We start from the raw sequence: 27,764 nt of genomic DNA, 5'->3' as shown, positions 1-27,764 counted from the left end.
CTTGAGTCTAAAAATCACGTGTCAAAAAACATTGTCTATCTCTCTGCTGCACTTCACCATTGTACTTCATTCAATGGCATTGGCAACAGGAAATACCACAGTATCTGACCCACATTCTATTTAAAGTTTTAGCCTCCGTTACCAGGTGGTACTAAGAGCTCAAGTTTTTCATTGTGGGTACAAAATATATCTTTCCAGACAATCCTAAAGTAATACCCCGACAGAACATATAATATAAATAGTCTATTCCTGTTTTTAAGTTATTATAGATTGTGGGTATTATCAAGCCTTTTCAGCTAATCCGGAGTACTATCCACAGAGGATAGTTTAATTAAGTTTAACCCTTTGCACTCATACCCATATACAGGTTGAAAATGGCAGATTTGGGCACTGATAAGCGCCTAAATTGGAACGCAATGGCTGTACAGTAACATGCTATAAATGACATCAAAGCTCAGGCTCTGCGCTTCACAGCGTTTTATGGGTTTTGACTGACCTCCATTCGGAACTTGAGCACCGCTCATGACAGGAAGTTGCCCCACATCCCTCCCGCTAATTGGGCAACTTTAGCAATTTTTTATTGTGTGAGTGAGTGAAATGCTGTAAATTAATTATAACCTGTCAGAAATGTCCAGATGATCAACTACTATCCCATGTTAGCTAGATAGGTAAGTTAGACTAATATAAGACATGTAAAAATGTGTAGGATTACAGGAAATTGTCTTTAAAAACTGCAATACTTTCCCTCTGCCCCATGCCAAAAATGGGTAGAATTGCAGGAAATTATCTTTAAAACAGCAAAAAAATATATATCCACCAATAAGAACAGACTTGGGCTAATTCTATGTTACTTTCAAATTTGTTCAGCCCAAATGTCTTGCTCATGCCTTAAACTGTTACTGGGACCTTCTGTCAGCCTCTTCTTCTTCCACCTCCTCATTCTAATGTCTGGTGCTGTCCATATGCTGATGTCATTTATTAGGGTCTCCGTGATTAAAGTGGGCTGAGAGGGATTCTACTAGCGGCGTTGTCCGTCTTTACACGTTCTGTGACCAGCTGCTGGCGGCTGAACACTCACACAAGACCCCCCCCCCCTACCCCACACCCAACCCACCCAGCCCGTATAGCCATACTGCCTCCAGATGTGCCCCAGTCATTCTGTCCATAAACAGAGACCATAGCGGTCAGACACGGGGCTGCTGCTGGTCTACTGATGCCCAGCCCCAGGCACGGTACCTTACCCCATGCTGTGAGGGAAAACAAACGCTCCCACAATGACCTGTGGTCTCTCCAGTCTGGTCTCCAGTCTGGTCTCGCCAGTCGGTCTGTGTGTTTGCCCCAGGCCCACCATAACACAGAATTACTATCCTGAAGCATCGTTCTTTTTTTGAACGTCAGCAAAACATGACAATAAGATAATGCCCCCCTTCCCCCACTCGTACGCAAAACAACACTACATGGGAGTACATGAAGCATCATTCTGACACCGCTAATGATCAGTCTTGTCTTGACTTGTCTTGAAAAATTCAGGAGGCTTGTTGCCCGGTGGGTTGTGTATGTTGTTGTTGTATGTTACAGTTATTATCTTACAAAGATAGTTCATCATGTCAAAGTTGACTGTGTCACTGTTGATATTGCATTGGTTTGATTGGTTTTCAATATGCTCAGGAGGAACCTAGCTGGGCAGGTTGCTGCAAGTTTAAAATGAGCTGACTAGGTCAGTAGACTACACTAGCTGATTGTGCTATCTTTATCTAGCTAGCGCTAGCCAGGTATGCCTCGGTGCCAGTGTCGCCTTGTGCTTCGACAAGCTAATTGGATAGAGCTAACAGCTAAACCTGTGTGCAGCTGTGGCATCGTCCTTCCCTCTTTCCTCTCTTCCTTCATCCCTCTTTTCCCTCCTCCCATCACCAGCCAGAGGAGAGAATCAGAAGCAGTTCACTGTCGCTCTCCTCCTCTCCCTCTGTCTTTCTCTCTCTGTCTTTCTCTCCCTTCCCCCTCCATCTCCCTCTCTCATAATGGATGAGCCCAGCGTTGTCTTGTCGGCTCCCCAGCTTTCAGATGCCTCTGTTTTTAACCCCTCGCGTGGCAGGCTGAGCAGGTGCATGTACGCTGAGGGAATGTGTCTAGAGCAAAGCACAGGGGAAAGGTGCGTGTCTGACTCTGAAGGTGCAGCAGGGTGGTGTGAGTGTGATAGAGAGAGTGTGTTTGTGTGTCTTCGGGCTCCATCACGCTACATCCATCTCTCTGCCACAAGGCCTGAGACTGCAGAACTAACAGAGCCATCCAGAGCACGACGGACAGACACTGCAGTAGATACACACACACACACACACACACACACACACACACACACACACACACACACACACACACACACACACACACACACACACACACACACACACACACACACACACACACACACACAGGCAAACACAGACAGACGGGCACTGCAGTAGAGACAGACTGATGGACGGGCAGACAGACAGCCAGACCGAAAGGATAGGCACACATCCAGACAGGCAAACCGATATCCAGACGGACTTACAGACTACTCATTCAAGGGTTTTTCTTTATTTTTTACTATTTTCTACATTGTAGAATAATAGTGAAGACATCAAAATGATGAAATAATACGTATGTGATCCGTTTCAGGAAACTAGGCGTATGTCGCGGGTCACTACTTCACAGGACAGCCATTTGAACGTAAAACATTTTTTTTTTTATCAAAATGAACTTTCATGTGCCTTAATAACAAACTTGTATGCCATCTGGAAATACGAATACAATTTTTAAATTACAAGCATGGTTGGTTTAGCCACAGAAAAAGACAGCAGCCTTCCCGCAAGCCATGATTTGCTGAGATAATGAGTGGGCTGGACATGCCGAGAGATGAGTAGGGATTGGTCTGCCATATAGCATATTTGAGCTGGTCAGTATGTCTAGGTAATCCTGTCTAGTGCTGCTTTAAAAAAACATGTATTGTGTATTAAAACTGCATAGGTGGTGCTCTCCACTTTCTGCAGGACTGAGTTTTGAAATCAGTGGAATTCGCGAATGATAGCTAAGGAGATTGAGAACACCTGTCTCCGGATTACATCTTCAAACTAAGGGCAACCATGGCATCTGACAGGAGATGCGTCCAACCATGAATGATGTATACGGGTAAGATAGTCTAGCTAGCTACATTTTCAGATATGACATGTTTCTAATTTTGACAGAAAGAGCCATTTGCTTGGCTAGCTATAGCCTAATGTTAGCTAGCTAACATTGAACCTGGTTGGTTAGCTACCTGCATATTATTGCAGGATAGTAACATAATGAGTTGTGATTATGGTTAATTGTTTAATAGGTTGGCTCACTAGCTAACGTTATGTGTATGACCTTATTATTTGTATCTCAGTGCGATTTGCTTAGCTAGCTATAGCCTAATGTTAGCTAGCTAACAAGGAACCTTGTTGGTTAGCTACCTGCAGAGCTAGCTAGCTACATGTCTTAACAAAATACTCCACTATGCAAGTAACCATTTTGGGTGCGTTCATAATTTCAGTCTGGCCATCTACTCCGATTTCAGAACACTCCCGTTTGAGTGTGCCAGAGAGCGCAGAATAACTGATGAATTTACAAACGCTCAACACCTGTTGAATATGGCCGGTGTCAGTAAACGTTGGCAAAAAAAAGCGTAATTAAATTGTTGCCAGCAGCACAGTTACAGTCACCAATGCTCTAGATAACATGAAAACAGCCTAACCAGCTCTGCTAGGGCCAGTAAAATGGTCAGAGTGGGGTGTTCTCTCATTATGTGTATGGAAGTAGCTAGCAAGCTAGCCGATGTTAGCCAGTTAGCTTGGGTGCTTGACTGCTGTTGTAAGGTCAGAACGTTGGGATCAACCACTAATCAGCCAGAGCGTCCGGTGTGCGCTCTGAACGTGAAACGCTCTGATTTTACGAACGGACAATCTGATAACAGTTTCAGTCACCAACACTCTGGATAACATAACAGCCTAACCAGCTCTGCTAGGGCGAGTAATGTTCAGTGAGCTGTTCTTTCTCACTTAGATGACAGGAAGTAGCTAGCAAGTTAGCTTGGGTGTAGACAAAGAACGTCTCTCCAATAGTACTACCAAAACATTCAAAAGCCATTTTCTCAAAAGTTGATAAACTTTCAAAGCAAAATTACTTTCCCATTGTTCCTCAACTGTAGCGTATGATATACAATTTTGTAGCTCTGAGTCTCTACTTTTATCCAATGTAAAAAAAAAACGCTATTTCAAATTTTGCTACATAAGACCGATTTTAGCCAGTTTGTGACATGTGGAATTATGTATTAACCAATAAAGTTTTAAACAAATCAAAATATATTTGGTATTTGATATTCTTCAAAGTAGCCACCCTTTGCCTTGATGACAGCTTTGCACACTCTTGGCAAAGAGACTACCTTCATGAGGTAGTCACCTGGAATGCTTTTCCAACAGTCTTGAAGGATTTCCCACATGTGCTGAGCACTTGTTGGCTGCTTTTCCTTCACTCTGTGGTCCAACTGTTCCCAAACTATCTCAATTGGGTTGAGGTCAGGTGATTGTGGTGGCCAGGTGATCTGATGCAGCACTCCATCACTCTCCTTCTTGGTCAAATAGCCCTTACACAGCCGGGAGTTGTATTTTGGGTCATTGTCCTGTTGAAAAACAAATTATAGTCCCACTAAGTGCGAACCAGATGGGATGGCGTATCGCTGTGATAGCCATGCTGGTTAAGTGTGCAATGAATTCTAAATAAGTCTCTTCTTCTTGTTGGTGTCCTTTAGTAGTGGTTTCTTTGCAGCAATTTGACCATGAAGGCCTGATTCATACAGTCTCCTCTGAACAGTTGATGTTGAGATGTGTCTTACTTGAACTCTGTGAAGCATTTATTTGGGCTGTAATCTGAGGTGCAGTTAATTACAGATTTCTGAGGCTGGTAACTCTAATTAACTTATCCTCTGCAGCAGAGGTAACTCTGGATCTTCCTTTCCTGTGGCGGTCCTCATGAGTGCCAGTTTCATCATAGCTCGTGATGGTTTATGCGACTGCACTTGAAGAAACTTCCAAAGTTCTTGACATTTTCCGTATTGACTGACCTTCATGTCTTAATGTAATGATGGACTCTCGTTTCTCTTTGCTTATTTGAGCTGTTCTTGCCATAACATGGACTTGGTCTTTTAACAAATAGGGCTATCTTCTGTATACCACCCCTACCTTGTCACAACACAACTGATTGGCTCAAACGCATTAAGAAGGAAAGAAATTCCACAAATTAACTTTTGAGAAGGCACACCTGTTAATTGAAATACATTCCTGGTGACTACCTAATGAACATGGTTGAGACAATGCCAAGGGTGTGCAAGGCTTTCATCAAGGCAAAGTGTGGCTACTTTGAACAATCTCAAATATAAAATATTTTTTGATTTGTTTAACACTTTTTTGGTTACTACATGATTCCATATGTGTTATTTCATAGTTTTGATGTCTTCACTATTATTCTGCAATGTAGAAAATAGTAAAAATAAAGAAAAACCCTTGAATGAGTAGATGTGTTCCAACTTTTGACTGGTACTGTGTGTGTGTGTGTGTGTATATATATATATATATATATATATATATATATATATATATATATATATATATATATATATATATATATTTATATATATATTTATAGTATATACTACTGTTCAAAAGTTTGGGGTCACTTAGAAATTTCCTTGCTTTTAAAAGAAAAGTACATTTTTTGCCCATTAAAATAACATAAAATTGATCAGAAATACAGTGTAGACATTGTTAATGTTGTAAATGAATATTGTAGCTGGAAATGGCTGATTTTGAATGGAATATCTACGTAGGCGTACAGAGGCACATTATCAGCAACCATCACTCCTGTGTTCCAATGGCACGTTGTGTTAGCTAATCCAGTTTATCATTTTAAAGGGCTAATTGATCATTAGAAAACCCTTATGCAATTATATTAGCACAGCTGAAAAATGTTGTGCTGATTTTAAGAAGCAATAAAACTGGTCTTTAGACTAGTTGAGTATCTGGAGCATCAGCATTTGTGGGCTCGATTACATGCTCAAAATGGCCAGAAACAAAGGACTTTCTTCTGAAACTCGTCAGTCTATTCTTGTTCTAAGAAATTAAGGCTATTCCATGCAAGAAATTTCCAAGAAACTGAAGATCTTATACAACGCTGTGTACTACTACTCCTTCACAGAACAGCGCAAACTGTCTCTAACCAGAATAAAAGAGGAGTGGGAGGCCCCGGTGCACAACTGAGCAAGAGGACAAGTACATTAGTGTCTAGTTTGAGAAACAGATGCCTCAAGTCCTCAACTGGCAGCTTCATTAAATAGTACCCGCAAAACACCAGTCTCAACGTCAACAGTGAAGAGGCGACTCCGGGATGATTTGATGAGTTGCAAAGAAAAAGCCATATCTCAGACTGGCCAATAAAAATAAAAGATTAAAATGGACAAAAGAACACAGACACTGGACAGAGGAACTCTGCCTGGAATGCCAGATTTTCCCAAGAGGCACTGAGTTTGAAGGTAGGCCTTGAAATACATCCACAGGTACACCTCTAATTGACTCAAATTATGTCAATTAGCCTATCAGAAGCTTCTAAAGCCATGACATAGTTTTCAGAAATTTTTCAAGATAATGGCACAGTCCACTTAGTGTATGTAAACTTCTGACCCACTGGAATTGTGATACAGTGAATTATAAATGAAATAATCTGTCTGTAAACAATTGTTGGAAAAATTACTTGTGTCATGCACAAAGTAGATGTCCTAACCGACTTGCCAAAACTATAGTTTGTTAACAAGAAATTTATGGAGTGGTTGAAAAACGAGTTTTAATGACTCCAACCTAAGTGTATGTAAACTTCCGACTTAACTGTAGAGATTCCATTCAAAATCATCCGTTTCCAGCTACAATAGTCATTTACAACATTAACAATGCCTACACTGTATTTCTGATAAATTTGATGTTATTTTAATGGGCAAAAAATGTGCTTTTCTTTCAAAAACAGGGACATTTTTTAGTGACTCAAATTTTGAACGGTTTTATATATATATATATATATATATATATATATATATATATATATATATATGCGCACGCGCGCGCGCACACACACACACACACTGAACAAAAATATAAATGCAACATGTATTTTACATGTTGCGTTTACATTTCTGTTTAGTGTGTGTGTATGTAAATAACCGTTGGTTACATGAGCTGAAATAAAAGATCCCAGAAATGTTCCATACACAGACTTACTTCTCAAAAATGTTGGGCACACATTTGTTTACATCCCTGTTAGTGAACATTTCTCCTTTGCCAAGATAATCCATCCACCTGGCAGGTGTGGCATATCAAGCAGCTGATTAAACAGCGTGATCATTACAGAGGTGCACCTTGTGCTGGAGACAAAAGGCCACTCTAAAATGTGCAGTTTTGTTTCACAACACAATGCCACAGATGTCTCAAGTTTTGTGAGAGCGTGCAATTGGCATGCTGACTGTAGGAATGTCCACCAGAGCTGTTGCCAGAGAATTTTATGTTAATTTCTCTACCATAAGCTGCCTCCAACGTCGTTTTAGAGAATTTTGCAGTGCGTCCAATCGACCTCACAACCACAGACCACGTGTATGGCGCCGTGTGGACGAGCGGTTTGCTGATGTCAGCGTTGGGGACAAAGTGCCCCATGGTTGTGTTGGGGTTATGGGCAGGCATAAGCTACGCATCACGAACACCAATTGCATTTTATTGTTGGCAATTTGAATGCACCGATATACTGTGACGAGATCCTGAGGCCCATTGTTGTGTCATTTATCCACTGCCATCACCTCATGTTTCAGCATGATAATGCACGGCCTCATGTCGCAATGATCTGTACACTAATCCTGGAAGCTGAAAATGTCCCAGTTCTTCCATGGCTTGTAAACTCACCAGACATGTCACCCATTAAGCATGTTTGGGATGCTCTGGATCGATGTGTACGACAGTATGTTCCAGTTCCCACCAATATCCAGCAACTTCGCACAGACATTTAAGAGGGGCGGAACAACATTCCACAGGCCACAATCAACAGCCTGATCAACTCTATGTAAAGGAAATGTGTTGCGTTGCAAGAGGCAAATGGTGGTCACACCAGAAACTGACTGGTTTTCTGATCCATGCCACTATTTGTTTTTTTCAAGTTATCTGTGACCAACAGATGCATATCTGTATTCCCAGTCATGTGAAATCCATAGATTATGGTCTAAGGAATTTATTTCAATTGACCAATTTCCTTATTTGAACTGGAGCTCATTAAAATCTTTGAAATTGTTTCATCTTGTGTTTATATTTATGTTCAGTAGACACTGTATTCTAGTCAAGGCCTATTCTATTTAACTATTGCTGTACATATACTATTCTTCACATATACTGCCCATATTGTCTATACATCTCATCACATATATACAGTATATGTTTATACTTCGGACACCGACATTGCTCGTCCTAATATTTCTATATTTATTAATTCCATTATTTTTAGATTTGTGTGTATTGTTGTGTATTTTTAGATATTACTGCACTGTTGGAACACAAGCATTTTTGCTACACCCGTAATAACGTCTGCTAAATATTTGTATACGACCAAAAAAAACGTGATTTGATTTGATAACAACAACAAAAAAATACATTAAGGGTTGTGCTATTTCCTGGGGAAAGTGAACAGAGAAGTCGTGCAAGTTGAGCCTGCTCTGAGGTTGCCTCATCGGGCAGGCAAATCAACCACACTGCAAGGCATTCCTAAAACTGATCTGTCTGGTTTCTTCTCATTGTTTAAGTTAAAATGAAACAATACTGTATATGGTATTTCTGCATGTAAATAGCTAGTTTACATTTTTGCGCAAGTGATCATAATATTCGGGCAACCCAAAAATACAAAATAACTTGCCCGATTGGCAAGTGCCTTTCACACCTTATTGTCAGTCTCTGGAGAGACTGAAAGACACTGCGGTAGAGATGGACTGACTGACGGGCAGACAGATGGACAGGCAGGCAAACAGACAGGCAGACACTGGTCTGACAGTCAGATGGTAGGGGAGAAAGTTTAAACTCTAAAGACAATGCAGCCAGTTATTGTGGGACAGACCAGTATAGGCAACATTTCAGTCACGCTCCTTCAGTATGACCAAAGACGAGGCTTTCATCCTCGTTCATAGTTTTCATGCGAGGATTGAAGTCTTTACTTTAGCCAGACAGTGAAAGCAGGGAGCAAAAACAGAGCGTGCTGAGCGTCTTCAGTTCAGACACACTGCGGTCCTCAGAGAAGAAGCTAAATGAAGGAACAGCATCTGGTGATCTGGCAGCCTAATGAGGAGCAGGTGCATAAGAGACGACACGCACGCATGTAAGCTGCACAGACACACACACACTCACTACAATGAAGGGCCTTGAGGAGGAATGCGAAAATGTCAACTCATCTTGCACAGTGAGTGCCCTGAGGGACATTAGCTATATTTTATACAAATTATAAAAGCCATTCTTAATCATGTAACTGTGGAAGTCTGGTCTTATCTGCCAATGTGGTATTGTTTTATTCACATTCATGCTTCATGTTAGACGGAGGTGCCAGCCTTCCTTTTACCTGGAAGACGTTCAATGGCTGAAAAAAAATGTGTCATTTGAGTGTTTCTGTGGTGTCTGGGGTTGAAGTTTAGAGAAGACAAATTTCCTTTACAAGATGGACAAAAATACAGTGTCCTCCCAATGCCCTGTTCTTGTCTTGGCTCGTTATGATCTCCGATCAGAAGTCCGAATCTCCCACAGTTTATGTGATAGCAATGCCCTGTCATGGCTGCTGGGAAGGGAATGAGTAGAACAGTACAGGTGGCCAGGCTCCAAAAACCACGAGTATTTATTTGGTGCAGCAACAACTCGGTCGGACCAGAGGACGCAAGGCACAGATAACATCCACTGATGTCAATTCAACTCTATGCTAATAATGTGAATATGTGAATCTCAGTGTTGTGCTAGTGACGAACAAAGTGGGTAAAACAATGAGGCACAATTGCGATCAGAATTTCCATAAACTTAATTTATTGAATAAAAATGAAACTGAAACTCTTACCCTGGCATTTAAGAGAGGAAGAGTGAGGGCATTGTACTTTTTTTGGTTTACACTACTAGCGTTATGGGAGTGCACAAATAACCCAATATTAACATCTCTAGGGCTCTAGACAGCAACATATCTTATCAAAACCCTATAGAAGTCAAATTTGGGTATATACAGTTGAAGTCAGAAGTTTACATACACCTTAGCCAAATACATTTAAACTCAGTTTTTCACAATTCCTGACATTTAATCCTAGTAAGAATTCCCTGTCTTACTTCAGATAGGATCACCACTTTATTTTAAGAATGTGAAATGTCAGAATAATAGTAGAGAGAATGATTTAGTTCAGATTTTATTTCTTTCATCACATTCCCAGTGGGTCAGAAGTTTACATACACTCAATTAGTATTTGGTAGCATTGCCTTTAAATTGTTTAACTTGGGTCAAACATTTCGGGTAGCCTTCCACAAGCTTCCCACAATAAGTTGGGTGAATTTTGGCCCATTCTTCCTGACAGAGCTGGTGTAACTGAGTCAGGTTGGTAGGCCTCCTTGCTCGCACACACTTTTTCAGTTCTGCCCACACATTTTCTTTAGGATTGAGGTCAGGGCTTTGTGATGGCCACTCCAATACCTTGGCTTTGTTGTCCTTAAGCCATTTTGCCACAACTTTGGAAGTATGCTTGGGGTCATTGTCCATTTGGAAGACCCATTTGCGACCAAGCTTTAACTTCCTGACTGGTGTCTTGAGATGTTGCTTCAATATATCCACATCATTTTCCATCCTCATGTGTCATCTATTTTGTGCAGTGCACCAGTCCCTCCTGCTGCAAAGCACCCCCACAACATGATGCTGCCACCCCCGTGCTTCACAGTTGGGATGGTGTTCTTCGGCTTGCAAGCCTCCCCATTTTTCCTCCAAACATAACGATGGTCATTATGACCAAACAGTTCTATTTTTGTTTCATCAGACCAGAGGACATTTCTCTAAAAAGTACGATCTTTGTCCCCATGTGCAGTTGCAAACCATAGTCTAGCTTTTTTATGGCGGTTTTGGAGCAATGGCTTCTTCCTTACTGAGCGGCCTTTCAGGTTATGTCGATATGACTCGTTTTACTGTGGATATAGATACTTTTGTCCCTGTTTCCTCCAGCATCTTCACAAGGTCCTTTGCTGTTGTTCTGGGTTTGAATATCACTTTTCACACCAAAGGACCTTCCTCTCTAGGAGCCCAAATGCGTCTCCTTCCTGAGCGGTATGACTGCTGCGTGGTCCCATGGTGTTTATACTGTGCACTATTGTTTGTACAGATGAACGTGGTACCTTCAGGCTTTTGGAAATTGCTCCCAAGGATGAACCAGACTTGTGGAGGTCTCCAATTTTCTTTCTGAGGTCTTGGCTGATTTCCTTTGATTTTTCACAATGTCAAGCAAAGAGGCACTGAGTTTGAAGGTAGGCCTTGAAATACATCCACAGGTACACCTCCAATTGACTCAAATTATAGGCTAATTCTTATCAGAAGCTTGTAAAGCCATGACACAATTTTCTGGAATTTTCCAAGCTTTTTAAAGGCACAGTCAACTAAGGGTATGTAAACTTCTGACCCACTGGAATTGTGATACAGTGAATTATAAATGAAATGATCTGTCTGTAAACAATTGTTGGAAAAATTACTTTTGTCATGCACGAAGTAGATTTCCTAACCGACTTGCCAAAACTATAGTTTGTTAACAAGAAATTTGTGTAGTGGATGAAAAATAAGTTTTAATGACTCCAACCTAAGGGTATGTAAACTTCCAACTTCAACTGTACATTATATATACAAAAGTATGTGGACACTTCAGATTAGTGAATTTGGCTATTTCAGCCACACCCGTTGTTGACAGTTGTATAAAATCGAGCACACAGCCATGTGACAAACATTGGCAGTAGAATGGCCTTACTGAAAAGCTCAGTTTTATTTTACCTTTATTTAACTAGGCAAGTCAGTTAAGAACAAATTCAGTGACTTTCGACATGGCACCGTCATAGGATGCCACCTTTCCAACAAAGTAGTTCATCAAGTTTCAGCCCTGCTAGAGCTGACAAACTGCCTCTGGAAGCAATGTCAGCACAAGAACTGTTTGTCGGGAGCTTCATGAAATGGGTTTCCATGCCCGAGCAGCCGTACTCAAGCCTAGTGGTGTGAAGCTCGCCACCAATGGACTCTGGAACAGTGGAAACGCGTTCTCTGGAGTGATAAATCATGCTTCACCATCTGGCAGTCCAACAGACGAATCTGGGTTTGCGGATGCCAGGAGAACGCTACCTGCCCCAATGCATAGTGCCAACTGTAAAGTTTGGTGAAGGAGGAATAATGGTCTGGGGCTGTTTTTAATGGTTCAGGCTAGTCCCCTTAGTTCCATTGAGGGTAGATCTTAACGCTACAGCATACAACGATGTTCTAGACAATTCCGTGCTTCCAAGTTTGTGGCAAGAGTTTGGGGAAAGCCTTTTCCTGTTTCATCATGACAATGCCGCCGTGCAAAAAGCGAGGTCCATACAAAAATGGTTTGTCTAGATTGGTGTGGAAGAACTTGACTGGCCTGCACACAGCCCTGACCTCAACCCCATTGAACACCTTTGGGATGAATTGGAATGCCGACTGCGAGCCAGGCCTAATCTCCCAACATCAGTGCCCGACCTCACTAATGCTCTTGTGGCTGAATGGAAGCAAGTCCCTGCAGCAATGTTCCAACATCTAGTGAAAAGCCTTCCCAGAAGAGTGGAGGCTGTTATAGCAGCAAAGGGGGACCAACTCCTCCATATTACTGCCCATGATTTTGTAATGAGAAGTTTGACGAGCAGGTGTCCACATACTTTTGGTATACAGCCTGAATGTGTGTCTGAAAAAAATAGAGAGAGAAATTGCCGTTTTCGGCATTTTTAACACAGACTGGTATGAGCATAATGCACTTACTAGGTCTGTATGGATAAGTGAGTGTTAAATAATGATGTGTGTGTGTATATGAGAGAGAGGTGTGTGAGTTCAAGGAGAGAGAGCGAGAGTGTGTGTGGGAGTGAGATAGTGGAGTGGCGGTCGGGGTATGCTCTGTGCAGCCAGCCAGCCTGTCATGGGAGGGACAAGGGAGACTTGCGCTCCTGCAGCTGCTTACTGGCTGGCGTTAGAACAGGGGGAGGACTGGCTCTACCCTGCCTGCTGCAGAGAGAGAGAGAGAGAGAGAGAGAGAGAGAGAGAGAGAGAGAGAGAGAGAGAGAGAGAGAGAGAGTGACAGAGAGAGAGAGAGAGTGACAGAGAGAGAGAGAGTGAGAGAGTGACAGAGAGAGAGAGAGAGTGACCGAGAGAGAGAGAGAGTGACCGAGAGAGAGAGAGAGTGACCGAGAGAGAGTGACCGTGACCGAGAGAGAGAGTGACAGCGAGAGAGAGTGACAGCGAGAGAGACAGAGAGAGTGACCGAGAGAGAGTGACCGAGAGAGAGTGACCGAGAGAGAGAGTGACCGAGAGAGAGTGAGAGAGAGAGAGAGTGACCGAGAGAGAGTGACCGAGAGCGAGTGACCGAGCGAGAGAGAGAGAGAGAGAGAGAGAGTGACCGAGAGAGAGAGAGAGAGAGAGAGAGAGAGAGAGTGACCGAGAGAGAGAGAGTGACCGAGAGAGAGAGAGTGAGAGAGAGAGAGTGACCGAGAGAGAGAGAGTGACCGAGAGAGAGAGAGTGACCGAGAGAGAGAGAGTGACCGAGAGAGAGAGAGTGACCGAGAGAGAGAGAGTGACCGAGAGAGAGAGAGAGAGAGACCGAGAGAGAGAGAGAGACCGAGAGAGAGAGAGAGTGACCGAGAGAGAGAGAGAGTGACCGAGAGAGAGAGAGAGAGAGACCAAGTGCGCGAGAGAGACGGAGCGAGCGAGCGAGAGAGACGGAGTGAGCGAGTGAGACGGAGTGAGTGAGACGGGGACGGACGGAGTGAGTGGGACGGGTGGAGTGAGACGGGGACGGACGGAGTGAGTGAGACGGGGATGGGCGGAGTGAGACGGAGTCAGAGAGAAGGAGACGGTCTCTCACTCACTCACGGAGACAGAGACCGCGAGATAGAGAGCAAAGGAGAGAGAGACAGAGCGAGAGAAACAAGGCTGAATCAACTCCACTCGAGATAGACTGGGTTTCTGCATCGGTATGCCTGCTCCTGCTCTCTCATTTCCACCATATGCCGCTGCTGCCTCTCTGAGGAGACCTGGACTCTGTTTAAAATGCCAATCACCTGCTTGAGGCTACTCCTTCATCCTCAATCATTTACATTTAACATTTATACTCTCTGTTCCCGGCGTGAGAGAGACCGGGAGAGCCTGAGTGAGAAGAGTGGATGAGAATTTCCTTGCTTTTCTTGTTTCTGCTGAAGTTCCTGCGGAGATTAGCAGAGCGGGTGGTTTCGACTCTTTGGACACTATTCGTCTGAGCTGTCCGTGTTTGGAGGAAAAGACTGAAGGAGAGGACACAACATTCTCTGGAAACATCGGACTCTATATCTCCTGAGATATTGGGGAACATGTGACTGCATTTCTATGAGACAAACCGGTATTATAGTAAGCAAAGATGATGAAACTTCTTTGACCTTTTTATATATATTTTCCCCCTGCTCTTCATGCAGCAGGCACACAGCGCTGCATGTGTTGGCTGTCTTTTCTGAGGAGAGAATGAGAAGTAGGATGAGAGCCTGCCAGAGTATTTGTCCTCTGCTATCTGTGTCCTTCTCTGTGTGACTCCTCTGTGTCTGTGCAGTGAGGGGTGCCCTGGGAGACTCCCTAGTCCCTGATCGTGGGCGAGGGTTAGTCCTCACATTGCTGCTGACATGGCAGAGGGAACACAGCTCCTCTCTTTGGGGCACCAACCTGGTCTGCTGCTGAGCTAGGACTTGGACCAGCCATTGACCATCCCCAGCCAAGTTCCAGTCCTCTGTCTCTGGATCTGGTTTCAGACCAGGGGCTTTCAGAAGGCTCACTGGCTGCAAGATGAACTCTTCCTTGGACCTGCTGGACCTTGAGCTCCTGAACCAGAGCGGCTCTCCGTTCTGCCTCCTAGACATGGGCTACTCCCAGATCTTCAACACCTGTCTTTTAGAGGTGGCCATCATCTTGCTCCTCACAGTTCTCATCATCTCTGGCAACCTGGTGGTGATATTTGTCTTCCACTGTGCTCCACTGCTCCACCACCACACCACCAGCGCCTTCATCCAGACCATGGCCTACGCAGACTTGTTAGTTGGGGTCAGCTGCCTCATCCCTTCCCTCTCCCTCCTCCACCACCTGAAAGGCCTGGATGAAGAGCTCACCTGTAAGGTGTTTGGATACATGGTTTCCGTGTTGAAGAGCGTTTCCATGGCGTCACTGGCGTGCGTTAGCGTGGACCGCTACATGGCGATAACGCGTCCGCTGTCGTATGCTACACTGGTGACACCGTGCCGGATCCGCGTGTGCATCCTCCTCATCTGGCTCTACTCCGCCCTCGTCTTCCTGCCCTCCTTCTTCGGCTGGGGGAAGCCCGGCTACCACGGTGACGTGGTGGAGTGGTGTGCCATGGAGTGGGGGACAAAGCCGCTCTTCACGTCGTTCATCGTGGCGCTGCTCTACGTGCCGGCCGCCATGACGGTCTGCTTCACCTACGCCAACATCTTCCGTATCTGCCGGCAACACACGAAGGAGATCAGCGAGCGCCGCGCCCGCTTCAGCCCACAGGAGAGCTCTCTGGGACAGGACGGCCAGCCGCAGCACGCGCCGGCGTGCACGGACAAACGCTACGCCATGGTGCTGTTTCGCATCACCAGCGTTTTCTATCTCCTCTGGCTTCCCTACATCCTGTACTTCCTGTTGGAGAGCGCTGGAATCTACCGTCACCCAGTCGCCTCGTTCCTCACCACCTGGCTGGCTATCAGCAACAGCTTCTGTAACTGTCTGATCTATAGTCTAACCAACAGTGCCTTCCGGAAGGGTTTAAAACGTCTATGTTCATTCTGCGTGCAGCGTGTGGACAGTAAGAATCCTTTTGGCCCTGGGCCGGGGCACGGACAGGGGCCAGTCTGCACACGCTCCACATGCCATGTGTAGGACCTCCCAGAGACCCGTGTGACGGTTGAGTCCGTGTGTTGTGTTGCTAAAGCACTAAGTGTGTCCCATGTTGATGCTGAGCTAAGGGGAACAGGCTTCACAGGAAGTTGTGTTGCTACGGTTGTTTCCAGACAGTTGGATGTTTGTTGGATGGTTGCGTTCCTGGCCACAGCTGGCTCTGACAGGATCGGCTCCAGGACCTGAGCGCTTTGAGCCCCGCATGGGAAGTACAGCCCAGCCTCTGCCATGAGAGAGGTAGAACATGGAGGGGGAGTGAGAGTCAGAATAAGGATGTGGAATTACAGTACCCTAACCTTTGACTCCAGTTACGGATGACAGAGCTATGGCTACGTTGTTTCAGCGTTTTGACGTTGATGGAGTGTTAGTTGATTGAACACCTCCCTTCTGACAGTACTTGCCAAAAACACAAACTGTAAGAACACAAGAACACAAGTTCTTATGGGAAAAATATGTTTGAGACTGTGTATCTTCCTAGCAGTTTGTGAAACAATGTGTATTTGTGCGATGACTACAGTGTATTAAATGCAACAAAGTACTCACATAATTTAAAAAACTGAAAAACACTTTAACACTGAGCTAAAAGGAGCTTTCAATAACTTATTTAAATGTTTTCCCTTGTGGTTTTTATTTAAACACGGAAACAGAATATTTACAATATTGTGCTCTGAAGAGTGCAGCAAGCTCAGACTGAAGAGAAGCGAGTACTTCATAATTAATTTATATCTGGGCTGTTCTGAGGCAGAGGTACGGGCAGAGAAAGGGAGGACCATTTTGTTTAGAGGTTTAAACACCAGGACTTTTGTTTCAACAAGCTTCCTTATCATCAGAGCCTGTCTGACTCTGTAACCAAAGTACATTGCAGACAGTATGTTCCAGTTCACTTATGAGGAGAATGTGGTCGCTGCGTCAAAGCAGAAGATTGATTTGAAAGTTGATTGTTTAAGTTTCAGAGTAGTTTATCATCTCCAAAGCGTTGCCCCTTTGTCTGTTGCATCCGGTATTAACAAGCCAATACCAGTTGGCCTGATTAGTGACCTTTACTGTCTTAATTATCTAAGATTTTTCTGATGAGACTTTCTGAAAGAATGAGCGAACATCTGATTTTTATTTCCGATGTCAAATTTTCTCTTCCAATTATCTGATTACTCAACGTGGTCTCAGGGCAATTCGTATTATTCTATACATAAATCTGTGACACTTCTTTTAGTATGATATATTACGTTACATTATGAATGCAATTGCTGTTTTACAATATCATATGATTATAGGATATGGTCTATAGTATTATTCGTCTTACCCGGTCGTACAATAGTAGACGAATATATCTTCGGGGACGTATAGTATTATACGTCTTTCTCTGAGGCCAGGTTGCTTGTTGCGCCATAACAACAAAGGAGAATGATGAGAATCATTTACTTTGGTGGTTAGGCGACAACAATTGCGTCAAGTTGGAAGTAAAAAAAAGTTAATACCAGCCTAAAATACGATAGCAAACCTTTTAACGTGTGCACGATGAATTTTTTGTTATTATTTGTGAATTTATCTTTGATCGTATCTGCCTGTTTCTGTGCATCGACGTCTCTGCAATGCTCTCCCTGTCGTGGAAAATAGACTCAAGCGATCCCCGCTTCGCGGACGTGCTGCTTTTTCATGTTGTATAGCATGTCTCATAGATCATCGTGAGTTGTTAAACTGCGACTCGCGTTAACGGTGACGTGACGGCGTTATAGTTTGGCCATGGGTTAATGACAGTGAATGTTGATGGTGAATGTTGAGAAAGCTGTGAGCTGCTGTTAGCTGAGGAACATCTGTCCCTGGCCAAGTGTCGTAAAGTATTGTCTGTATAGTAATGCAGCCCTACAGGTACTTGTGTTACAGGTTACATCCCAATTGGCACCCTATTCACTATATTGTGCACTACTTTTGACCAGGACCAATAGGGATCTGGTCAAAAGTAGTGTACTAGATAGGGAATAGGGTGCCATTCGGGATGTAGCCTGTAACACAAGAACCTGTAGGGTTGCATTACTTTACAGTACAATGAAACAGATAGAAATGAAGATCTCAATGTTCAACTGTTTTTGGTCCAATGTTACTAGATATTTATTAGACCTTTCACAGGCTTTGGCCTCTTGAAACTTTTCTCTCTCTTTTTATGGTAGCCTACTCCTCCATTTGGGAGCAAATATACAATATAATTAGTAGCTTTATTTTCTTAGTTGACCAAAGTTGAATGTGTGTAAGATGTTATATATTTCAAAAAGAACGAGACGGAATGAGAGATGTAGAGAGAAATAACGTGTAATTTAGGGTGATTTTTTTAAATGGAAGTTTTCATGTTAGGAATTTTGCAGTGATGACGGTATGGACAGACATTGAGTTGGACTACTGTATTGTTGGGCTGCCTCTGCAATGAATACAGTGCTGTTCATCTTTATGTAGGCTAAAGGTCCATGTTACATTTCAAATTTGTACATAGTCTTATGCATGTTTTGCCTACTGTATATATTTGATTAGGTGATTTGAATAAGAAAGCTCACAATTCAAATATTGTCAAACGACAAACACTTTTGGAGACTGTCTTCGCGCGGTCAAAGGGCACAGTGCAATACGTTCATTGTTCCTCCATTTTGTCTGTTTTATTGAAGAACGACAACACGTAGGCCTATCACACACAGACACAATCAATGCATTTTTTTGAAATATTTTTTTTTCTCAACATTTTACCACCGGTTAGTGAAACAATAGATCTGTTTCTCTCTATTGACCATGTGATGTTCCTGGACTGTTAGTGATATTCTGGTAATAATAGTGTTTCTGCCAGAGTCATCACACGTTGTTCACCACTTTATTACTTTCACATGACTTTCTCCGTGACTCTTCTGCCCTTTGGGGATGGATGTGTGTGTGTGTGTGTGTGGGTGCTTTGTATGCTACTATGTTTGATGTGCGAATGCATAGGTTTTTTTTGTAAATGTTTGGGTCTTTTTTTAGTGTGTTGGATACTGACAGGCAGCTCAGTTCTCTCAAAACAAATAATTGCCCACGGAAGTATGCCAAATATTGATTGGGTTTCCTACTATTGTACTTTCAAACAGGCTCTTATTTCTTCAGATACTGACCACTTAGTATTCCGCTGAGGTGGATTTCTACTTCTTAAACAATTCCTTAACATTTATATACCATTTTCCATGCTTTCAGGTTAATGGATTTACTACTATTGTTGTGTATTTTAAAGAGAATTCAGGTGTTCTTCTTTTGAGGAAGATATGAGTTCAACATTTGACAGTATCTCCATCTAGGTGTCAGTTAGTTGAACTCTATTCCACCCAGCAGTCAGTTGACGGTACTTTAGAAAGGGGCATAACTGGGGGAAAGGTTTCTTGCTTTGCTATTTTGCTGATGTACGTTTTTGGGACATTTCAATGCCAAAGAACCACGGCAAGTCCTTTTCTTTTTCCTGTGGGAAAACATCAAAGTGCTAGGGCTAGTGATCCCGGGGACCCAAACTCCCACGATGACCTGCTCTCGACAGTGCCATATTAGGATGTTGTGAGACCTGATATGATGCTGGAAACGTCCATGCCAAATCTGGGACAGGTTTGTGGCCCAAGCTTTACTAGAGGACAACACACACACACACACACACACACACACACACACACACACACACACACACACACACACACACACACACACACACACACACACTGTTTTCCCTTCTGTTATCCAACATGTCCTTATTGAATTTTCTCATATGTATTTTCTTAATGCTCTAAATTGTCTGGCCAGGCTCTCTTAATGGCTAGCTCATGACCCGACTGTTTTAAGTGGCTCAGCTCTTTATCAGATTAAGAGGAGAATGGACACATTAACGAGAAGGCCGTTTGGCTGGAAATGTCCCAAAACATGGTTGAAAATGTAGACTTTTTTCAAATGTAATGTTTAACATTGGTTGAATTCTATTCAATGTTTAGATTATTCATCGCAAATGCTGGGTAAACTGAATGTTGTTGGGGCTTAAACATAATCATGTTCTCTGTGTTATTTAAGGCTAGTTAACTAACTCAGTGCCGTGAGCCTTGTAATGATGTCATGTTGTAGAGTAGAGTTGTCTGGAGATATTTCTATTCTGGTGTATTATTCTGCACTGAGCAAATAAATGTGATCTTATCTAAAGGAATCACACTTCCTGCTTGTTATTCTTGCTTTGTGCTTTGAGAAAACGTGGACGTGTGCGTGCTTGTACACTATATGGGCGTGTGTGTGTGTGTGTGTGTCAGTGTTACCACAAATGCATACCTGCACATGATGGACACGTGTTTGTGTATGCTATCGACTTATCGTTACCACAAATGGAGTACCAGGGATCAGCTTTCACCACATCTTCAGTCTTTCAGGTCCTGTACATTATTTGTGAAATCTGGCAAAGTTCATCTGAAGAAGAGCTTCTTCCATATGTGGGTTATTCTTAGCTCCCTGCCTGGAGCCGATAGACTGCTAGCCTGTTGGCTAGCCTGTTAGCTGGAGCCAGAGGAGCTAGCCGGCCGTACAGAGGAAAGGAACATTGCCACACCCTATACAGACACCTCTGCCCAGCCTGGCTCTGTATTCAGGGCTGAGGGTGGCTGTATGTGGGAGGGCAGGTTGCTCCCCCACACAGGGCCTTTCTCTCCCTCCCACCATACTTCCTGGAGTAGGGCTTTCATCGCCCCACTCCAGGTCTCATAATCAGCCCTAAGTAAGAAAAACAAAATGCCATTGTGTTGGGTCAGAATAAACCTGAGCTGTAAACAATGGAGGAACAGGTTAAAGTGCTTCCTGCAGAAGTCACACACACACACACACACACACACACACACACACACACACACACACACACACACACACACACCGTCTCTCTCTCCATCACTAACAACGAGCATCACCAAACACAGGTTTTTTTTTCTCTCCCCACTCACGCGAAGGCTCTAGATGGACAGGGGCTAATTGGTGTTATGTCACTGGGCTTTTTAAAGTATCTCAGAGCCCGAGAGAACCCTTCCGAACATAAACATGGATCCTTATCAGTGATGGAGACCAATGGCTCACAGGCCTCAGTCCAGCGCTACATCCCTATATCCTTATATAGTGCACTCCTTTTGACCCCATAGGGCTCTGGTCAAAAGTAGTGCCCTATATAGGGAATAGGGTGCCATTTGGGACACAGGCATTGATGTTAGCCACCCCCTACTACCCCTAGGGTGTGGCGCAATGGCTGGAAGGAGAGGAGAGGTCCATCCACCACTTAGGTCTTTGTTTATTCTTCTTTTCTGTCGTCCATTCTTCTCCTGCTTGCTTTCTTTTGGTTTCAGTCTTCCTCTATGGAAGTAGGAACAGAAAGCTGGATGGAGATTAGGATGGAAGGAGAGAGGGAGTTGGTCGGTTGGGTCCAGTTGTTGCAAAGTTGGTGTACATGAGTAATAAAGGCATAATTCGCTGATTTTATGAGGGGGGGAGATTTATATATGTAAAAAAATGTAGATATTTATCAGCAGCCCTACTTCCTAGGGCTATGTCTGCGATGACTAGCTAGACCAACAACAACAAGATGTCCTAAAAAAAAAAATGGTCTTCTGATGTGATTTCAGCATTGACATGGACTCAGAACATCAAATGTCATTGTTTCTCTATGAATAATTGTAATTCGGTAGTAAAGAATTATCAAGAAAACAGAATTTGGGAAAATACATAGTGTCTATTTGAAAGGTTAAAAAACAGTAGCTCACAACATTTTTCATCATTTAAAAGTAGGTCTCATGCTAGAAATGGTTGGAGACCCCTGGTGTACCACATGTCTTATACCGATGCTTTTAAATCCTTGAAGAGGAGTAAACGAGGGCGCACACTGCCACACTTCAGGACGATAACTAAAATGGGTCTGTTGGTGACCAGACATCCAGCCGTAGTACTGGTGCTGGTAACTGGTACCTGGTACTGAAGCTAGTGCTGAATCATTTCCTCTGTGCCAGTGACTCTCACCGTTATTGTGTAAATACTGTCCGCCATACTGGTCCAGATATCTAGTGCTGAATCTGCCCCGAAGTCACTGGCTAACTGGCTCAGCTCAGTGACTGACTGAGACTGTGTAGCTGTGTGTGGATGCCAGTAACTGTGACTATGTGCATTATTTAAATGCTGTTCTGTTCCAGATAAACAGAGCATCAATAATGGAACCCGGGGGTAATTCATATTTGAAAAGGGCGCTGCAGAGTTGTCTGTCTGTGTGTCTGTCCGTTTGTGTGCGTGCGTCCGTGCGTGGCGTGCACTCCTGTGCATACGTGTGTGTGTACTGTAATTACAGTAATTCCATTGCGTGTGGCGCCGCGTCAGAATAGGGATCCCCGGGGGAAACATGTCAATGCCGTCTGGGTTCCACTCTGGCTGTCGTAATAAGACCGTTTGCCATCTGACGTGTAGTACATGTGCTACTGTATGGCGAGCACAGTAATATGGAGGACGGCTGGTAACCAGAGCTGAGAGGATGGGATCCATTCCCACCCCTGTCTGTGTCATTTCATCTCTTTTTTATTTTCTTCTTCACATCATTGTATTTCTATCAAACATACTTTCAATAAAGTTATTTGCATTCACTTTCCCTCTGTAAATAGATTTGTCCGGGAGCAACACTGTTCTTAAAAGTTATTTAGCTCTTTGTGCCACTGCGGCAGCCAAACCTGCCTGCACAAAAAAAACCAATGCACTGTCCTCGAGACAACACGTTAGTCACTGGAGAGACCCCAAGAGACAGGCTGAGCGTGCCAGTCAATGGTACAGAATACATATTAGGTACTTTGTGATTCCTTCTCATGTTACCTCTTAACTGAACACGATAGGGGGCGATGAAACATCAAAAGCGGGCTGGGAGACCATTGGGCGAAACTTGGCTGCAAGTGAATCTCCCAGCAAGAGATGACCCCAAGCACACATCAAAATCTTCCAAGAAATTATTCATTGACCACAAAATCAAGTCTCCGGACTTGAACCCCATTTGAAAACCTGTGGTTTGAATTGAAGAGGGCAGTCCGTAAGAGCGGGCGAAGGATATGAAGGATCTGGAAAGATTCTGTATGGAGGAATGGTCTAAGATCCCTCCTAATGTGTTCTCCAATCTAATAAAACATTTGAGACAGAGGCTCAGTGGAGTTATCTTGTCAAAGGGGGGTGCTGGGGTATTGATTGAAAATAGGGAATCCTATTATTTTGATCTTTATCCCTTTTTTTTATTATTTGTTAAGCAAAATCTCTTTCTCTGAGCAATTTGTATTAGTATAAAATATATTGCATTTTTTTGTTCGTTTTTTTTTGCGTTCAATATAGCTCAGTGTTATTTAATTTATAGTATTTTTTGCTCATCTTTATCAAGGGATCCAGGCCCCTTTATTCTGGGCCCCACTGTATACTGTGTGCAGGGGCCTTTCCTCTCCCCTCTGCCTCTGCCTCTCCCCTCCCATCCCCCCTCTCCTCTCCCAGAGAGACCGACTGAGAGGCTGCATTTACCATAGAACACTGTCCCCTGGTGGAGCCAGAGCAGAAAGGTCTGTTGACTGGTCTGGTATTGTGATGTGGAGGATTTTGTACCGTTTGCTTCCTTACTCTTCAGCTGGTTGGATTCCTTAGTCGCTTACTGGACTTTATGTACAGAGTCAGTGGTTAATTGGGGAAGTTCAAACTCCAGGGGAACAGCCAATCTAAATGTAACTTTATGGACTTCACTGACTGTTTCCTTCCTCTCGTTCCCTCTTTTTCTCCCTTTTCTCTTGTCTGACCCTCCCAGGAGTCTCCCCAGGACAGTGCCATAACCAGAGACATTAACAGGACTTTTCCAGCTCACGACTATTTCAAGGACACTGGAGGAGACGGCCAAGACTCACTCTACAAGATCTGCAAGGTGAGGAGAGGAGGGAGCAGTAGGAGAAGAAGAAAGATGAATTATCCCCAAGGGGAAAATGGTCGCGCTTCAGAATCGTAAAAATTGCATTACAACACATTACTAGGAGGGACTGTCCCACAACTGCTCAAAGATTGGTTGGAATAAGAAGCAAAGAAAAACTAAAACTGGAGCCAAAAAACCTATAGCTTACCGCCAATGCTTGGCTGAGCAGTAAGCACCATCGAGACTGTATTATTATTGACGGGAAAAGTTAGGTTTTTGATTCAGATACTAATTACGGAAGTGGGTCAATGGGGCTAACAATTTCAAAGTGATCAACTGAGGCCCCGGTTCCCAAAATGATTAAACTGAGTCAATGTTTTGGTTCGAGTCTTCTCTACTGGCCAGGGGGTCTCGATCCATCATTGAACATTGACCAAGCAGCAGTGTTTCTGTATGGTTGACTGGGTTCACTCTCGATTCTCTGTGACTGTTAGAAAGTGTGTGTGTGTGTGTGTGTCTGCTCTCCCTGTACGTTTGATCCATATCCGTTGTACCACTGTGTTTCAGCATTGGACTGTTTCAGCCAGACAGCTCATCATTATAACAGGGTTTACAGAGTAGCTTAGAAGGCTACTGCTCAGACCTCCCTCTCTCTCTCGATCTCCATTTAGAGTTCAGGGAGTTTATTATGTCATCCGTCATGACCAATGGTAATTCTCCGGAGAGTTGAAGTGGATCCAATGGCTCAGTGGGTTTTTATTTCTGCATCTTAATATGTCACTGTCAATGTTGACGGTTCTGTACGACGTGCGGCTTTGGATAAAAGCAACTGATAAATTACCATGTTATTATTCTTTTATTATAATACAGAGAATGTACTTTGCAATGGCACTAACATCTCGTCTCTGGTTCCTGTCTCTAACGTGGCGCGTTTGTTCCTCTCTCCTCCCCAGGCCTACTCGGTGTATGATGAGGAGATTGGCTACTGCCAGGGACAGTCTTTCCTGGCTGCTGTGCTGCTGCTGCACGTGAGTTACACATGACAACAGCAGAGCTGGGAGCTGATCTAGACACGCTCTCTCTCTCTCCTTCCCTCTCTCTCTCCTTCCCCTCTCTCTCCTTTCCTCTCTCTCTCCTCCTTTCCTCTCTCTCTCTCTCTCTCTCCTCTCCTCCCCCTCTCTCTCTCTCTCTCCTCTCTCTCTCTCTCTCTCTCTCTCCTTCCCTCTCTCTCTCCCTCTCTCTCTCTCTTCCTCCCTCCTCTCCTCTCTCTCCTTCCCCTCCCTCCTCTCTCTCCCTTCCTCTCCCTCTCATCCCTCTCTCTCTCCTCTCTCTCTCCTCCTCTCTCTCTCTCCCAGTCTCTATCTCGTCTCATCTTCCTCATCTCTCCCCTGTCCCTCTCCTCTCTCTCTCTCCTCCCCTCTCTCTCTCTCTCTCTCTCTCTCTCTCTCTCTCTCTCCTCACGGTCTCAGTTCTGTGATGGAGTGCTCCAGGCTGGAGGAGGTTCAGGGCAGGTGTCTCATCCCTCCCTCTCAGCCATCACAGTGCCAGAGCTCTCTCTGATTTAAAACACTGACACCTAGTGGATAGACAGTGAACTGCAATGTTCTGTTATTATTTCAGGGATACATTAACTTTCAGGCTTAGTACCTAGATGGCCTATGGTGAATAAGTCAGACATCAAGAGATGCTTCTCCTTTTTAACCTAAACGAAAGGTTTTTGATATATGAAATCAGATCTGATGCATTGTTTAAGTACTGTTCCATTTAGATAGATGTGTAGGACAGTAAACATTGATGCAGATATGTCCCAGCCCAGTGTTTATTTTATTGAACCTTTATTTAACTAGGCAAGTCAGTTAAGAACAAATTCTTACTCACAATGACGGACTACCAAAAGGCAAAAGGCCTCCTGCGGGGACGGGGGATTAAAAAAAAAATATATAGGACAAAACAGACATCACAAGAAGAGACACCCCAACACTACATAAAGAGAGACCTCAGACGACAACATAGCATGGCAGCAACACATGACAACACAGCATGGCAGCAACACATGACAACACAGCATGGTAGCAACACATGACAACACAGCATGGCAGCAACACATGACAACACAGCATGGTAGCAACACATGACAACACAGCATGGCAGCAACACATGACAACACAGCATGGCAGCAACACATGACAACACAGCATGGTAGCAACACATGACAACACAGCATGGCAGCAACACATGACAACACAGCATGGCAGCAACACATGACAACACAGCATGGCAGCAACACATGACATTTACATTTACATTTACGTCATTTAGGTGACGCTCTTATCCAGAGCGACTTACAGTAGTGAATGCATACATTTCATACAATTTCATACATTTAAAAAAAAAAAATAAATTTAAAATTTTTTTCCTGTGCTGGCCCCCCGTGGGAATCGAACCCACAACCCTGGTGTTGCAAACACCATGCTCTACCAACTGAGCTACAGGGAAGGCTGCCATGCAACACAGCATGGCAGCAACACATGACAACACAGCATGGTAGCAACACAACATGGCAGCAGCACGGTACACACATTATTGGGCACAGACAACAGCAGCAAGAAGGTAGAGACAACAATACATCACGCGAAGCAGCCACAACTGACAGTAAGAGTGTCCATGATTGAGTCTTTGAATGAAGAGATTGAGATAAGTTTGAGTGTTTGTTGCAGCTCGTTCCAGTCGCTAGCTGCAGCGAACTGAAAAGACGAACGACCCAGGGATGTGTGTGCTTTGGGAACCTTTAACAGAATGTGACTGGCAGAACGGGTGTTGTATGTGGAGGATGAGGGCTACAGTACGTACTGTAGGTATCTCCGATTTAAAAAAAAAAAAAATTTAAACTAGGCAAGTCAGTTAAGAACACCTTCTTATTTATGATTGGGAGCCCTATGGGACTCCCAATCACGGCCGGGTGTGATACAGCCTGGAATCGAACCAGGGTCTGTAGTGACGCCTCTAGCACTGAGATGCAGTGCGTTAGACCGCTGCGCCACTCGGGAACCCAAAATAGGGGGGAGTGAGGCCTAAGAGGGTTTTATAAATAAGCATCAACCAGTGGGTCCCGTACAGTGTGTGCTTGTGATTTCTGATGTATGTTCTCTCTCTCTCTCTGTACCCCTGTCCTAGATGCCTGAGGAGCAGGCCTTTAGTGTCCTGGTCAAGATCATGTTTGACTATGGACTCAGGGAGCTCTTCAAGCAGAACTTTGAGGATCTACACTGCAAGTTCTTCCAGCTGGAGCGACTCATGCAGGTTAGATGGCGTGCGTGCGTGCTGGTCCCGTGTTGCTCAGTTGGTGGAGAATGGCGAGTTGTGGGTTCGATTCCCACGGGGGACCAGTACGGGCTAAAGTAAAACATTTATCCACTCAATACTGTAAGTCGCTCTGGATGAGTGACTAAATGTAAGAAATGTGTGATACTCTCTGTGTGTTTCTCTACCTACTGTTACTGTAGTAATTGTTCTGCTGTCTCTCTCTCTCTGTGTACACTTCTGCTGTTGATGCTTACTTTTGGGTAACGGTTTCTTTCTCTGTCTCTAA

General features: G+C 43.9%; 2 protein-coding genes across 7 annotated transcripts in view; both read left to right on the top strand.

Annotated features, from left to right (window-relative positions):
• The window catches only part of rabgap1 (RAB GTPase activating protein 1), a 156,820-nt gene that overhangs the window by 84,989 nt on the left and 44,067 nt on the right, over positions 1 to 27,764 (top strand). For all 6 annotated transcript variants that reach the window (XM_029708594.1, XM_029708590.1, XM_029708591.1 and 3 more), the window contains 3 exons: positions 24,077 to 24,190; positions 25,129 to 25,203; positions 27,350 to 27,475. In XM_029708594.1, the coding sequence (XP_029564454.1) occupies positions 24,077 to 24,190; positions 25,129 to 25,203; positions 27,350 to 27,475 (315 nt within the window). The remainder of the gene's footprint in view (positions 1 to 24,076; positions 24,191 to 25,128; positions 25,204 to 27,349; positions 27,476 to 27,764) is intronic.
• On the top strand, positions 14,135 to 20,448 carry LOC115159144 (probable G-protein coupled receptor 21). The gene has a single exon (XM_029708597.1). It carries the CDS (start codon positions 15,148 to 15,150, stop codon positions 16,237 to 16,239), a length of 1,092 nt encoding a protein of 363 aa, XP_029564457.1. The 5' UTR covers positions 14,135 to 15,147; the 3' UTR covers positions 16,240 to 20,448.

This window comes from Salmo trutta, chromosome 23, assembly GCF_901001165.1.
Source record: "Salmo trutta chromosome 23, fSalTru1.1, whole genome shotgun sequence".
NCBI lineage: Eukaryota > Metazoa > Chordata > Actinopteri > Salmoniformes > Salmonidae > Salmo > Salmo trutta.
This window is presented reverse-complemented; position numbering and strand designations above follow the sequence as displayed.